The following is a 14,197-nucleotide window of genomic DNA, read 5'->3' as shown; positions in this document are numbered from 1 at the left end:
TGACCTTATCTACAGCTTCTACACGCCTAGTTCTCTTCATGATCTCCTCAAGCCTCTACAATGAAATGTAAAGGAATAAAATAATGTTTGCTGGCATTAATTTAAAAATCTCTCACAAACCACAACTGCTTGTCATTTATCAGTTGCATCCATTTATTGCAAAAAGATGAATTATTTATTACTGTCAACAATATTCCCTTCACTTTCACATCAGGCTACGCAGATGAGGACTGCAACTTTTCTGAGGGCACATTTATATCATGGATAACTTTCTACTGCTGAGGTGGAAGCAAACCACTAAGGCAAAATGAATTACAGTTTCTCTCCATGTATTGAGTTACCTTCTTCCTTTCCAAGCGCTCTTGCTCTTCTCTTTGGAAATGCTTTTCACGTTCTAATCGAATACGCTCTGCCTCTTCCCGTAGGCGAGCTTCCTCTTCTTTCTGAGTTGATGGTGAAAGAAAAAGAAGCAAGGAATAATTTACTATTTAGGGACAGATTTACACTGATACCTGCTTAACTATGCATATCTGCAACACCCTGAAAAGACACTTTTGGGGTTTACAAGTCACCAACAATCTTTTCAGACTGAATTGCATATTTCTTGATTAATCTCCATGTTTTGCATAGCATTAAGAGATGTGTAACTAAACAACAGACATCATATTTGGTTCTGTGCCTTTTCTGGGGCATGTGCATGAAAGCACACTAGATAACAAATGAGGAATACATTTCCTAACCTTCAGCATTAGAACAGCAGCCAGGAAAGTATTCAAGAGATTCATGTTTTGAGTGGTGGATGTTTCTGAGAGTCAAACAAAAGCAGCAGAATGTTTTATTTGGCCAGAGTAATCGTTTAATGAGACCAAGGACAAACAGCCACAGGTACATTTGCGCAAGCTTCCCATTCCTGCTTTTTTGATTAAATGTAAAACTTGTCTGGAATACACTGTAGAGAGGTCTTGCTCCCTGACAGTGACAGTGTTGTATGATGGAACTACTACAACAGTTCATTTGTTAAGGCTGTAACATCCAAAAAAACTTGGCCATGCGTTATCTCTGAGTGCTAAACTGGGGATGTACCTCACGGTTTAGTGTTTCAAAGAAAGCAGCACACATCTTCTGAAAAAGAAAACCACAGTTTCTAAGCTATATCCATTAACACAATCCTTTAAACATTTATTTTCAGAAGCATACATTTAATTATATACCAGAAGAAAAAAAACTAATGTCTATAAGGCACATTGACGTGCTGAATTTTGAGGGTAAGAAAGCACAGGCACAAAGCAAGAGCATGTGTGAGAAGAATCCTATCCAAAATGTTTACCACAGCCTCTCCTGAAGCCATTAAACCAACATTATGCCCATCAAAAATGAGAGCACTTGAAAAACTGTATTTTGATTTATTTACTCTTATGTCTTTTGAGTAGCTGCTCTGATTTCAGGAGGACTACACCAGGTAAAGGCTCTCCTCAGGTTGATTAAAGTGATCAAAACCTATCCCTTCGCACAAGCCCCACAAAAAGCAATATTGGGCAAAGGATTAGAACTCAGCTGTGCTACATATCCAACACTCTAAATAGTCAGCTATCTTGGCATCTAGACTTTCTACAGCTGTGGGGACAAAGAGTTCTCTGGTATAACGCCTTCATTAAAATCCCCCAATACAACTCTATTGATTTTTTTCATCACAATTTACCAGGAATAGGAAGGAATTTGTTCTAAATAAATTGTCCAGGAGAAAAAAAAAAAACAAAAACACCCAAACCAAAACTCAACTCCCTACCACATGTTTTTGTCAAGAAGAAATACCTTTATTCTTTGAACCACTCTATGGAATGAACTCCACTACAACCCTATTCTCTTTATATATAGCACTTAAATTTTAGATATCCCTCTAATCTAGGTGCTGCATAAGAGGTGTTGCTTCATCCACTTTGCTGCCAACCAGACTGGCACAGAAATTCCAGCACGGGAGCATACTTGTTTCTGAATGCGCTCCATCTCTTCTTTCTCCTTCTGTTCTCTCTCTTCTGCCTGTCGCCGCAGCCGTTCTTCTTTTTCCTGCTCCTCCTCTGCATCCTTTCGTTTTTTTTCTGCTTCCTGTCTGCGAGCTTCTTCCTCTTCTCGGCGAGCTCTTTCTTCAGCTATCCTCTGTGACAGCTCCTCCTTCTTTTGCCTGCAATCATGAAACAAGCATAAGAAAAATAAGAAAAAAAAAAAGAGGGAAAAAACCCAAACCACCAGATTCCTGACCCAAGACACCAGCACTGCAGAACAGCTGGATAAAGCTGCACTGCTCTCTCATTCATAAAAGCATCAAAACACCTGAACTAGGTCAAGCCAAGTTGTCTGTTCTGCTTCCAGCAGAGGCCGGAGGTGAAGCCCTATGGAACATAAAAACTTTGCAAGGCAATACCAATACTTCTCCAGCACATCCACTGATCTATGACTTGGGTACTTTCTGAATCAGAAACAGTATCATTGACTTTAATGCATCTTGCAAAACACTTCTTTCTGTAATTTCATGTGATCGTATTTTGAAATAGTATACATTTTCAGCACCCACCTTCTCTTGTGGCAATAACTTCTGAATTTAAAAGAAGCATCTGATTCTGCTTATTTTTGAATGTTACCTCCTAACTTCACTTAATACCCCCTCATCCTTGTACTACGGGAGTGAGTAACTTTTCCCCTTGACCTCTGATGTTACCTAAATTATTTAGGACTTTGTAGCTTATCATATCCCCACTCAGAAGTAGAGGGCAGATGGTCTTCCCAGCTGAAGAATTCTCACCTGTTTAGTAGATTTTCATATGGGAGCTGTTCTATACTTGTGATCTTCCTTGATGTCTGTCTGCACTTATTTTCCTAGTTTTACTGAATTTACTCTCTCAAAAAATATAAACCCCAACATTCAAGAAGAATCCAAAGATTCACCTTGGATAGTTCAGAATGACATTTTCATTTTGTTCTCCTTTTCCAGTAACTCGTAACAGTTCATTTATTTTGTTGACCATGACTCACCTGATACTTTCATGTACTCAACTCCAAACGAGATCTCTTCTTCAGAAATAATTAGCCCAGAGACCACCACCACCACCAAAGTTAAGTTAGGATTATTTCCTTATACACATTCCTTTATGCTTAACATTATTGCAATTCAGCTTCCATTTTCTGTCTCAGCAATATAAGACACATCTGAAACTCTTCACAACTGCTTTATCTCACAGAAGACCAGCATTATCTCACTGGCCACGACTCCTTTCAGGTTCATTTATGAAGGCACCCAACAGAGAGTGAAAACTCCTTTCACTGAGAAAGCTGATTATTCTTTTTTTTTTTTTTTTTTTTTCATCTTTCAGTCCTAGTATTTATTCACCATATTACTCTTACGCCACAGCAGCTTATTTTCTTTAAAACCCTTTTTGAGAAGGACCACGTTGTTAGCCTTCTGGAAAGCCAGGCTATTTTAACTGGCTCTGTCAGTTAACATTGTTAAAGAACTCCAACAAATTCCAGAGGCATGGCATCCCTCTAAAAAGGCACTCAACTGTTATATATACAGTTATAAGTATTCAGATCGGCTGCTCATTTTCTAGTAGAAAATGAGATGCAACATCAATTACCCTCCAAAACTGTTGGAGGTCTTGATTTTAAATGAGAAAACAAAGAGCTTTAAGTCACAGCTGTTGGACTCCTAAACACCACCCACGGTAGAGATCTTACAATTCAAAGTAAGAGACATTGTCCCGATCACAAAGTTGAAAACAGCTGTGCAGAGTTCCCTAGCTGGAATAAACAAGTACAGCTTTGTTAATCTCTGAGGGAGCAGTGAATCACTACAGCAAGGATCTGCTCTCTCCTCCTGTCCTATTTTAAAGCACTATTTGGGATAAGTTTTAACCTTACAGATCTGCTTGTTGCGCCTACAAAAAAACGCAACAGGAAAATTGGGTTTTGGGGAGGAACTCATGCCTCCTGCACATCAGTACTGTGCTTCACTTATCACAATATAACAGAATATACACAAGAAGCTGCTTGGAGGCTGCTAAAAACGTATCTTCTCCACTGCAGAGGTCTAGAATCACCTTTCAAGCTCTTCTCTCTCCCTCCTTTCTTGCTCCTCCCGTTCCCGCTGCTCACGGGCAAGGCGCCTTTTCTCAGCCAGCAGCCTTGTTGCTTCTTCAGGGTCAGTTGTACCTGCAGAGGTCTTTGTGGGGGCTGGGGGTGGAGAAGGAGCTGGCGGAGCAGGAGGTAGGGATGGGCTGGCTGCTGAAACAGATGGGAAGGAAAACTAGTTTGTACAGACACAGTAGCCAAGATGACACTCTTGAAAGGAACAGAAAATAGTTTCAAATACTCTGTAAAGTATTTTCAAGCTTACATGGTTTTATAAATGATTCAGAGGAGAAAGAAATGTTTAGATGCTAGGGGTTCACATTCCTTAAGGGAAGTTTGTTTTTAGAGGATATGTGAAAGCAGCTCCAGTTGAAAGGTTAAACCATCTTTTCTGTCAGAAAAATAAATGCTGATGGGTGCTCAACAGGAGTTATGCCGACTCAACAAGTCCCTACCATCACATCTCTTAAGTTTGCCCAATTCTACTTGGAGAGCACAAATGAAACATTGTAGTGTATTTCCTTCTGTCTGATAGTCTACATCTAAAGAGCAGAGCCAGACTTTCTGGTGATAGGCCAATCACTTTTGGTGACTTGGTGACTCAAACATCAACTGTCTGAAGTGATCTGCAACAAGGGTAGGACACAAACCATCATCAATTTTGCAGCTGCTCCAACCTGAGGCAACTCATGGGACCAGAACACAGCTTCTTAACAAGCATTGCCACTATTGGTGAACTATGGCTTGTGTTCAAACCTTAATAGTGCCTTCATATAAATTCTTTACCCAGGACCAGCTGTGGCCACCTGGTAGAAGTGTTACAGGTTTTTCTCAAGTAAAACACTAGTTCACATTTCTGTAAGCTTGCCCGGCATTCTCTAGCACAGACACAGAGCACGTCAACTACACTTCTTCTCCAGAGGCCAGGGACCATTACCAACAAACAACCTAACTGAAGGAAGCATTCCCAGAGTAATCTCATCTGGTAATGCAGACAAACATGGATAGGGAAGACTTTGAACTGCCAGTGGAATCAGATTCTGATCCTGGGAAGATACATGTAAACTGAGTCATCAGGAACAGCCAGGAGATCATTTTAAATCTACATTTCTAACCACAGTTTGGGATGTTACAGCATTTTCCTCATCTCACTAACAACTTCCAAGAGGGGTTTCATCCCCGATTACCCCTTCCTACACCTTGTCATGTATACAAACACAAATTCAGCTGCTTTTGCTGTGCTGAATGTTCACATCTGCTGACCTCTCTGCTCTCTTCTTCTATCAAGTAACAACTATGCAGGTCTTTCTGTAACTGCTTCAGGGCTTTCACCTTGAATTCAAATGTACACCAGTAATTTAAAGAGTGCCAGGGCCTGTTCTTTAGCCCTGAGGTGGGCTGGCACAGTTTAGTCTCAGCCAGAGCACTATTCTCTCACATTACCAAAACAGGTATTCAGTCCACCCCTAGGGAACAGGCCAGGCCTGGGCTAACCTCCAAGATGTAGCTGGAAACTCAGAAAATTCTGGGATGATCAAGTATAAAGAGGCAAGTAATTTGCAAGTAATACAGGGAGCCCTGTAGAGCTATGCTCTTAGTAGCCTTGGGGGCAGAAGGTAAGAAAATGTGGGGCTGCAATTACAACCTGGATCAGAAACATACCAGAGAGCCTTTGTAATAGTCAAACAGTATAAATGACAGAGCTCCTGCACCTTGGCCCTTTTTAATTTACTAACATGGACCAAGGCAGGGCTGTCACTCCCGAAGGGAGCGCAGCTTTGCGCTGCTTGGGGTTCATTTCTTGCCTCAGGTGCTGAAGCTGGCAGCATAACAAGTAGCCTGTTTAATGCACACCTGCCCTGCTGTCAGAAAAGACAACAGCCTGCACAGGCACACCCAAAATACCTTTAAAACTTCATTGGTATTAGTAAAGCCATGTCAGATTTGCTTGCAAAAGCTTGAATAGCTCCATCAGTGATCATTACCTGCTGGCCTCCAGGCTCCTGTGACTACACAGCTAGCAGGTAGCTGAGCCAGACAGGTTAAAGGCCAGTTCAGTTAATTGGCAGAAATCAGTTATGTTCACCTGCAACACAGACCTAGGAGACATCAGCAATGTCCCTCTAGCTCCAAATGCTGCACTTGCCCCCTCTAGATTCTTGCATTCAGCCAGTGGCTAAGTTTTGGCAGTTTGGGCCTCCATCTGTGGTACAAAACCTGTCCTCTAACCTCACATGTGAAATGCTTAGCCTGAGGTCTCAATCTTTGGTCCCAACCATCACTTCTTCTAGCCTTAGCAAAAGACATCCAATTTGAAGTGCTGCTCACCACTTTGACTATATAGTATCCTTCTCTTTAGCCCTTTGCTGTGAATACAAACTTTGTCACTTTTTTAATATCTTTATCACACATAACCTGTTTCCATACTTAGTGACCCTGTCACAAACTCAAATATTGACTGACTCTGCAAATGAGCCTCTCTTCCTCCTGAGCTAAACTGTTAAACAAGCATCATGATGTTTCTCTGGTCTGCACCTTGTACTGGGGAACTACAGCTTGTAAACATTTGCAAAGTTATCTCAGTGGTATCCCTGAAATCCTTTTAAAAAGAAGCTTTCTCCTTAAAAGGAAGCAGGCAAAAGGTTATCAGGAGAGCAGTGAAAGCCCCATGCTAACATGGCAATTATCTTATATCTCCTTTACATGCCATGGACAACAGATGCATCCATCTCTAGCTTTTTGTGGGGTTGCACCTTGTGTGGTAGGACCTGGGTATCAGACTGGAACTACTGTAACAGAACTCATTAACAGCAGAAAACAATTCACATCAGGTCTTCTTGCAGAAGAACAACCCGCAACTACATATCCTGCAGTTAAATGCAGGATTATTAATACTTAAAAGTGTTTTCTGAAGGACAATCACAGGGGAATCTATGAATTTTCAATTCAGAATCCTAAGTAACCCATCCTGGGAATCCCAGTGGTCACAACGGACATTCTGTCCCATCTGCGAGACAGACAGCTTATGCCATATTTACAATGGACTAAAATGTCTGCTAGAACAAACCTACATTTTTCATTTTCAGATTTACTTTTGCCCTTCCTAGAGTATCATTATTTAATTTTGTGTGTACATCCTTCTCTGCCTTGCTGCTTTACAGGGTTGGTGTGGTTTGGTGTGGGGTTTTTTTGTTTGTTGGGTATTTTTTTTTTTTAAATAACTCATTTGCCCTGAAAAATTCTGCCTGTTCCTCTTTACTCTTCTCCTTGGTTCTCCTCTGCATTCTATTTTATCCTGCTAATCTCTCCCATGATGTGGTACTCTTGCAATGTTATAAGTAAGCTGGTAGTGTTATCAGCACAACTGTGTTGCGTGTCTAGCAGAGCTGGACATTCTCACTGCTCATGCTACCTTATGCGATGGCTTCCTGTACCATTAGTCTTCAGATCATTATTATTTTACTTCAACAGTTTGAAAAGAAGCTGTGTCATGTGAGTGACAAAATCAGGGTCCAAAAGGGCAGAGAAGAGGGCTGTGAAGCCACACTGTGCGAGGCGGGCTGCACGTTGTTTTGACTGTTACAACCAGGAGGGCTTCAACCTGTTTACGTTTCCCTCAATGAACATGCGTCTGCAGGAACATTCTGAAGAATTTAGATTAACACTTGATGAAACCTACTGAAACCTGCGTTGTTTCAGAGAAAGGAAAGGAAGAACATAAGAGACTCTCAGACATTCCTTAACCTAAAGGAGGATCTCTCCTTACCTTGAGTGAGCTCTGCCTGGACAGTGAGCTCTTCCTGATTTGCAGATTCTCCAGCATCTGCTGAAGTTCCTTTACTCTCTTCCGTCCTCTCATCACTGGCCTTTTCAGCCTCCTTTTCTGGTCTTTTCTTCTTACTGTCTGGTTTGACCTCTTTTTTGACTGGCCGGATGTTGCCAGGAGAAGGAGGACGTGCCTGAGGAGAGGAAACTTTGGAGGAACCAGGTGGGGAAGTTATCTGCTTGGGTGTGCCAGGCAAAAAAGGCAAAGACTTTGACGCATGCCTGTGTAACCACAAAGAGTGACAATCACTATCAGACATGCTCTGCTGGACATGACCTACACACCACCTGTACAACTACAATAGCTAAAAATAAAACAACTTCTCTATTTCTCTGCTATCGAGCAGGACTGCTGGAGCAACTGATTAGCCTTCATGCAAAATGCTTCTCTCTGCAACTCTCAAGATGTTGTGAGCACTGAGCCCAGCCAAGAGGGAAGAAACCAGGTAGCTTCCTCCTCCTTCTCCTTGTTCAAAGCAGTAGTAATATGTTTCTAAAAGCAGGACTGTCTTTTTCCTTTGTTGCAGAGAGAAAACATCTACATCACCAAATAAGTTTGCACCGTTTCACATTTAATTAATAGAACAATCAGAGCTGCCTATAGCTCAACCTCCAGCTAAACTTGTACTTGGCTTACCAAACTGGAGAGGGAGCTGGTGATCTAGCTTTGAGGTTGGAAGAAAAATGACCTCCTTTAAAGCTGGTGGAGAAGCTGGATGACAAATGGTCTCTCTGCTTTTCTTTTTTGTCAGTCTATAGTTCAGCAAACAAAAAGACAAAGTCAAGCCAGAGTTCACACGGCTAAAGAAAGCAAAACAAGGATGAGGGGTTGGGGGGGCGGGGGGGGATGCTGAGAAAAAGCAGCACCGAGTCAGTAGTTTCTACAGCCTGTTTAACAAATTCATTAATATAGCTCCTCTAATCTGTCACCATCTTTGTCAGTAAATATGTATTTGACAACAAGAATCCTTCTTAATCATGCTCTCTACTCTCTTAAGACATAATGAGCTAATTTGCAGAGGCTTATTTTTTGCACAGGCAAAAAAATTCTTTTTAAGGTTTGATCTTTGTCGATTGCCACACGATACCTTCCACTACTCCCCATAAACCCTGGATTTCATTTGAAAAAAAGAGCAAAACCCTCCCCGCCTGACTCCCCTAGGCTCACACTTAGTCACGGTCCCTGTATAGCACAGGCTTTTTGCTTTCATGCTTAAATGTGAACACCACAGATGCCCTCAAATGTGGTACAACAGTTATCCTAGTCTTTTTTTCTTGGATGATTCCACAGCACATTTTTTTGCCGTTGATTCTTATACATGGTAGCAACTTCTTCTTTTTCCTTCTTTATTTCTCATCTCAGGATTTTATTTATTTTTAAATATTTCTGGTTTAGCTCTGGTTTGTATTAATAGAACTATTGGCTTAAAGGAATATATAAGAATTTAGGCATCTATATACTTCCTCCATTTAACTATAGATGAAAAACTTCAGGTTTTTGGAATAATGAGCTCAGACTCTGGGAACCTGAAGAATGGGAATATTGAAGAGTACACTGAGCTGCTGCTCAGCCAACATGATGCAGAGGGGCTGCTACTCACCACCTTGGCTGGGGCTTAAGCACAACCCGTGCAGCATGTGTACCGTGCTGCTTTAGAACCTCACTAGCTGGGAGCTCTGCAATGCTTGTCTCCTGAACTGAAAACCGGGTTAACAACTGAGAAGGAAGAACTGAAAACAGCTTCATGAGTACATAAAACCCTTGGTTCATCTTCATAAATCCAAGAGGGGTTTTTTGGGGTCATTATGGTTAAAATTACATAACTTAATATTAGTAATAGATGGTCTTGATCCTGAAGTCATTGCTCAAGAGTAATTAGCCAGCCCTTTGGCGGTATAATTTACCAGACATCTACTGATTATTATGATAATCACCTGAGTTATCAAAGCATACACAGAATAAACACATTACACTGAAAAAGAATTTTGGCTTGCTAGCAGTAACTACACTGGATCTACTTCATTAGTCTCAAAAACAAAGCATCAGAAATTTTTTCTTAATATCAGTAAAGTAAAAAACTGAATTCCTACAAAAGTTTACAGAAGAATAAAAGATTCTCCACACCATGCAGGCTACTGAAAACAGCTCTTAACTCAGTCATTTTGTATTAAAACATTTTTACATTGTCTCCTCCACCAAAATGTATCAACCTTTCTTCTTTTTAATTAAGAAAGAAAAAAGAAAAAAACCCCAAACCAAAAACCCCAAAACCAACACATAACAAAAAAACCCAAAACCCTCACAATAAGAAAGACCCAAGAGGTGCTAAACCGATAGCCCTGGAGATTGCCATGCACTATGCGCATACTATGAGATTTCTCTACAGATACATCCCAATGCTGTGCCTTAACTTAAACTTCAATATACTACCATCTGCCTGAAAGATTAAGTACTGGCTATGATTCATGCAACTTTCATTAACACTGCTTCCAACAGGAATGTCAATAGTAGCACTGCCTCTTGATATTTTGCCCATCAGGCCAAATGAAAATGCAAGCACCCCTTACACAATCATTTGCAGAGATCACAGAATCATAGAATGCTTTGGGTTGGAAGGGACCTTGAGAGATCATCTAGCCCAACCCCCCTGCAGTGAGCAGGGATTGAACCCGTGACCTTGGCATTATTAGCACCACGCTCTAACCAACTGATGACTTCATTCTTCTCACACTCTAAACAAACTCAGGCTGTAGAGTACAAGGAAAAACATAACTGCTCAGGTTCAGCAAATGGTATCTGAACTGGAGCTGACTGCATCCTGTTGGCTTGGAGCACAGTCAACATGAATTTGGTCTGCCTGTATTGCACTGTTCTGATTCTTCCTGAAAGCTCAGATCAGTCACAGTACTGCTAGCAAATCATTCAGAATGAGCAGGTGATGTGTGGGAAGCCTTGCTGACAAACCAGGCTCCTAAACCAACTTCTTTCTTCTCAACAAGGAAAAGTTTACTAGCCTGGTCTCCTCAGAAAGTAAAGCTGAAGTGACAGTGCTCTGTGTGCTTATGTATATGGACGCGTGTGAGTGCATGCCTTCTCCCCTCTTTATCCCAGAGGCTCAGCTGAATTTGCTAGAGGCCTTAGAACCTATGAAGTTCTACAGGCTTTGTGAAAACAGGTTGCTGGGAAAAAAAGATTCCCCACTGAGGGAAAAGCTGCATCACCAGCTTGGGCTTTAAAAGGCAGCAAAGAATCCACTTGAGAAAAGGGCACACACACTGGCTGCCTCTGTGCCTCATGAGAAGCTGAGGCAGCCACTCTGCAAACATGGGTGTTTTTCCACTGGATTCTTTGGTGCATAATCAGGCTATGTCACCACATAACGTAGTATACTTCAGTTAAAATCCAGCCAACTGTGAAACAAATTGGAGGGGGTGTGAACAGCACAGGGGGGAGGATGAGACTCAGTCAAGTATCCTTGCAGCTATTCCTGTTCTAACAAGTAACGTGATCAGGCGGTCATGGCATGAGACGCTAGCTTACGTACATCTGGCACGCTTACCCCTTGAAGATGCGTTGTTCTCCTACGTCCAACAGCATCAGTAGAGGCATAAAGTTTTGCTCGGTCTCCTGGATTCCTACAGTTCATGGTCTTGTAGGACAGAGGACTGATGGGGCTGCAAGATGCTGAACGGGGACAAACGGGGATAACTACGGTGTTGGTTGGTTTTGTTATTTATTAATTTTAATTATAGAGCAGCATTGGAGAATTGACAGAGGAAAGGCAGCAGGAACAGAAACAACCGAGAAAGACAGAAAAGAAAAAAGGTATTAATACATAAAGGAATGACTGATTCTCAAGTCAGAACCATCATTTGATACACTAGCTTGGCCACACATACAGTAATGATACAATTTCAGTAGGCACTCATGTACTTTTCCATTTGTAAACCAGTAATTTCTTTTAAATAAATTAAGAAGTATGCCACATAACTGGGTAGTAGAAAGTAGCAATGTTTTTCTGTTAAGTTTTTTTTACGGAACTGGTGGTTCTGAAAAAGCAGTGGACACAATGACTGGTCTGACTGACTAGCTTAGTATGTGCATTGATGTGAGTTTCAGTTACATTTGGAATAGGAAACAATCAAACTAAAGTCAGAATGCCTATGAATTGGTCTTGGAAGTGGAGGAAAATCAAAGGAGACATACACATAAGGATCAAAACATTAACACAAAACCGTTTCCTCTAAGAAATTGATGAAATTACTGTCTACAATTTTTAACAAGTGATGTGTTCTTAAAAATCCCTCCTTTAGGAATATTTGAAATCCAGCCATTTAAGAACTTATAATATTTCTTGATAATGCTAGAATAAAAGCTGACTCAAATACATTCTCGACAGCAAACTATTTTATACATTACAGAAAGCAGCCTAAAACTAACAAATCAACTTGGAAATTAATATTTGAATGAGTAACCAGGATGACAGTTTTCCTTGCTTTGCACAAGGACAAAGACTATTACCAAAAGATCTCCTGCCAATGGCAGGTTATCAGGTATATGGAGTTCTGATTACATATTCAGAGAGAATTGTAACACTGCAAAATGCATCATAGGCAACTTTTTGCAGCAAGTACTCTTGGACTTTCTCCTGATTTACCTAAAGGAGAAGACTAGGAAAAACTATGTTATAACTGCAGAGTTTTATTTGTCTGCTCCTGTTTGTCTTTCTGGGTTGTTTAATATAGTCTTAGCATAATTATTGTTCAGCATGTTACTTGAAAAGTAGAGCTTCTATATGGTATCTTCCCTGTCCCCCCCTCCTTTTTTTTAAAAAAAAGAAAAAAGAAAAGAAAAGAAAAAGAAAAAAAAAAAAGAAAAGATAATTACATCCTCAGTTTCCTTGGTAAAAAGCCCCAACGTTTTTTGCCTGTAGATCCCTCTCTGACCACACTTGAAAGAACGCAGTTCTACATACAGTTAATTCTTCCAGTCTTACAACAGTACAGCTGCTACTACAGGAAGAGCTCATAGACTTAACAGTACTAACGCTACAAATTCTCCTGCACTGAGACATTAACGTTATGAATAGAGAGTCTCATGTAAGCATCACAGCAAGGGCACTCATGCTTGCCTTACCATTTAGAGATTTATGTTTAATGAGGTGTTATAAGATGACTGACGAAAAAAAGCTGAGAAACAGAAAACGGGGTTTTGTTTGTGTGTTTTTCTTTGGCTGAGTGTATCTAAACCAGATAGGAGGCAATGGCACAGTGCATGTTTTAAACAGCTTATAATTTATGTCATTCCCACCCTCTGTGAATCAATTCTCTTGCTGCACACTGATTATCTGAAGTTACTACCAAGGATGACATCATAAGTATTAAAAGACAAGCAGTTCATTTTCATTTGCAATGTTGCCAAACAATGCTTCAGGAAGCACTTCCAGTAAATCCTGTACCAACAGGATTACATCTATTCAGAGCAGCTTTTGGAGAGTTATTTAAAAATACATTTTGGAGGGTTATTTTAAAAAGATCCAGACATGCTGTTATGCTGGATGCTCTCAATAGCTCACTTAAAATTTAAGGACATGAATCCATATTTAATTTGATTTTGATTTTTTGCATTGTAATTTATCTTCACAGCCAAAGGGCAGGGTAATTTTCTAGGGAATAATGACAGGCTGGGGTGAGCCGAGTGCTCAGAGCACAGCTGTGAGCCATTATCACCACCTGATCATTAATCTCCAGGAAGTGTCCTGCATGAAGGGACTGCAGTTATTGCTCCTAGAGAATAATACCTGGAAAACAATGAGCAGATGGATTATTCTTCTGGGTGGTACAGTTCCAGTTAGCATAGGGAAGGCATTTCAGGGGAATTACCTCAGACTGATGACTGTCAAATCAGTCATTCCTGCTATTTGCAAATTTTCTCAATATTCCAGTCAGTTCAGAGCTTATTGCGCAACATGAACAATAACAGTCACAAAAAAAATCTTCATGCTTGCTCCAGTAAAGTAACCACTTAGAAAATTAAGTCACTGCTTTCTCAACTATTCCTTAAAGAAGAGCTGAATTTCCATTGTCATCTACCAAGCAGGATATTAAGTATTTATTTTACAAGCTGTTGTTTGTTAAGAGTGAAAAGGAATTTTGTACTTGTTAATTCAACTGTTTGCAGAATATCATCCACATTTTTGCTCCTACAGCAATACCCTTGTGGAAATGTACTGCAGCCTAATTAGTTATA

The 14,197-nt window shown here is 40.6% G+C and overlaps 1 protein-coding gene across 1 annotated transcript in view; it reads right to left on the bottom strand.

The window, feature by feature from the left end:
- Positions 1-14,197, bottom strand: part of MAP7 (microtubule associated protein 7) — a 107,029-nt gene that overhangs the window by 10,285 nt on the left and 82,547 nt on the right. The window contains exons 10-16 of the mRNA XM_075707707.1: positions 11,508-11,656; positions 8,585-8,700; positions 7,889-8,169; positions 4,092-4,275; positions 1,984-2,179; positions 342-443; positions 5-55 (exon numbers count right to left, since the gene is read on the bottom strand). Coding sequence (XP_075563822.1) covers positions 5-55; positions 342-443; positions 1,984-2,179; positions 4,092-4,275; positions 7,889-8,169; positions 8,585-8,700; positions 11,508-11,656 — 1,079 coding nt within the window. The remainder of the gene's footprint in view (positions 1-4; positions 56-341; positions 444-1,983; positions 2,180-4,091; positions 4,276-7,888; positions 8,170-8,584; positions 8,701-11,507; positions 11,657-14,197) is intronic.

Source organism: Pelecanus crispus, chromosome 3 (genome assembly GCF_030463565.1).
Source record: "Pelecanus crispus isolate bPelCri1 chromosome 3, bPelCri1.pri, whole genome shotgun sequence".
Classification (NCBI taxonomy): Eukaryota; Metazoa; Chordata; class Aves; order Pelecaniformes; family Pelecanidae; genus Pelecanus; species Pelecanus crispus.
This window is presented reverse-complemented; position numbering and strand designations above follow the sequence as displayed.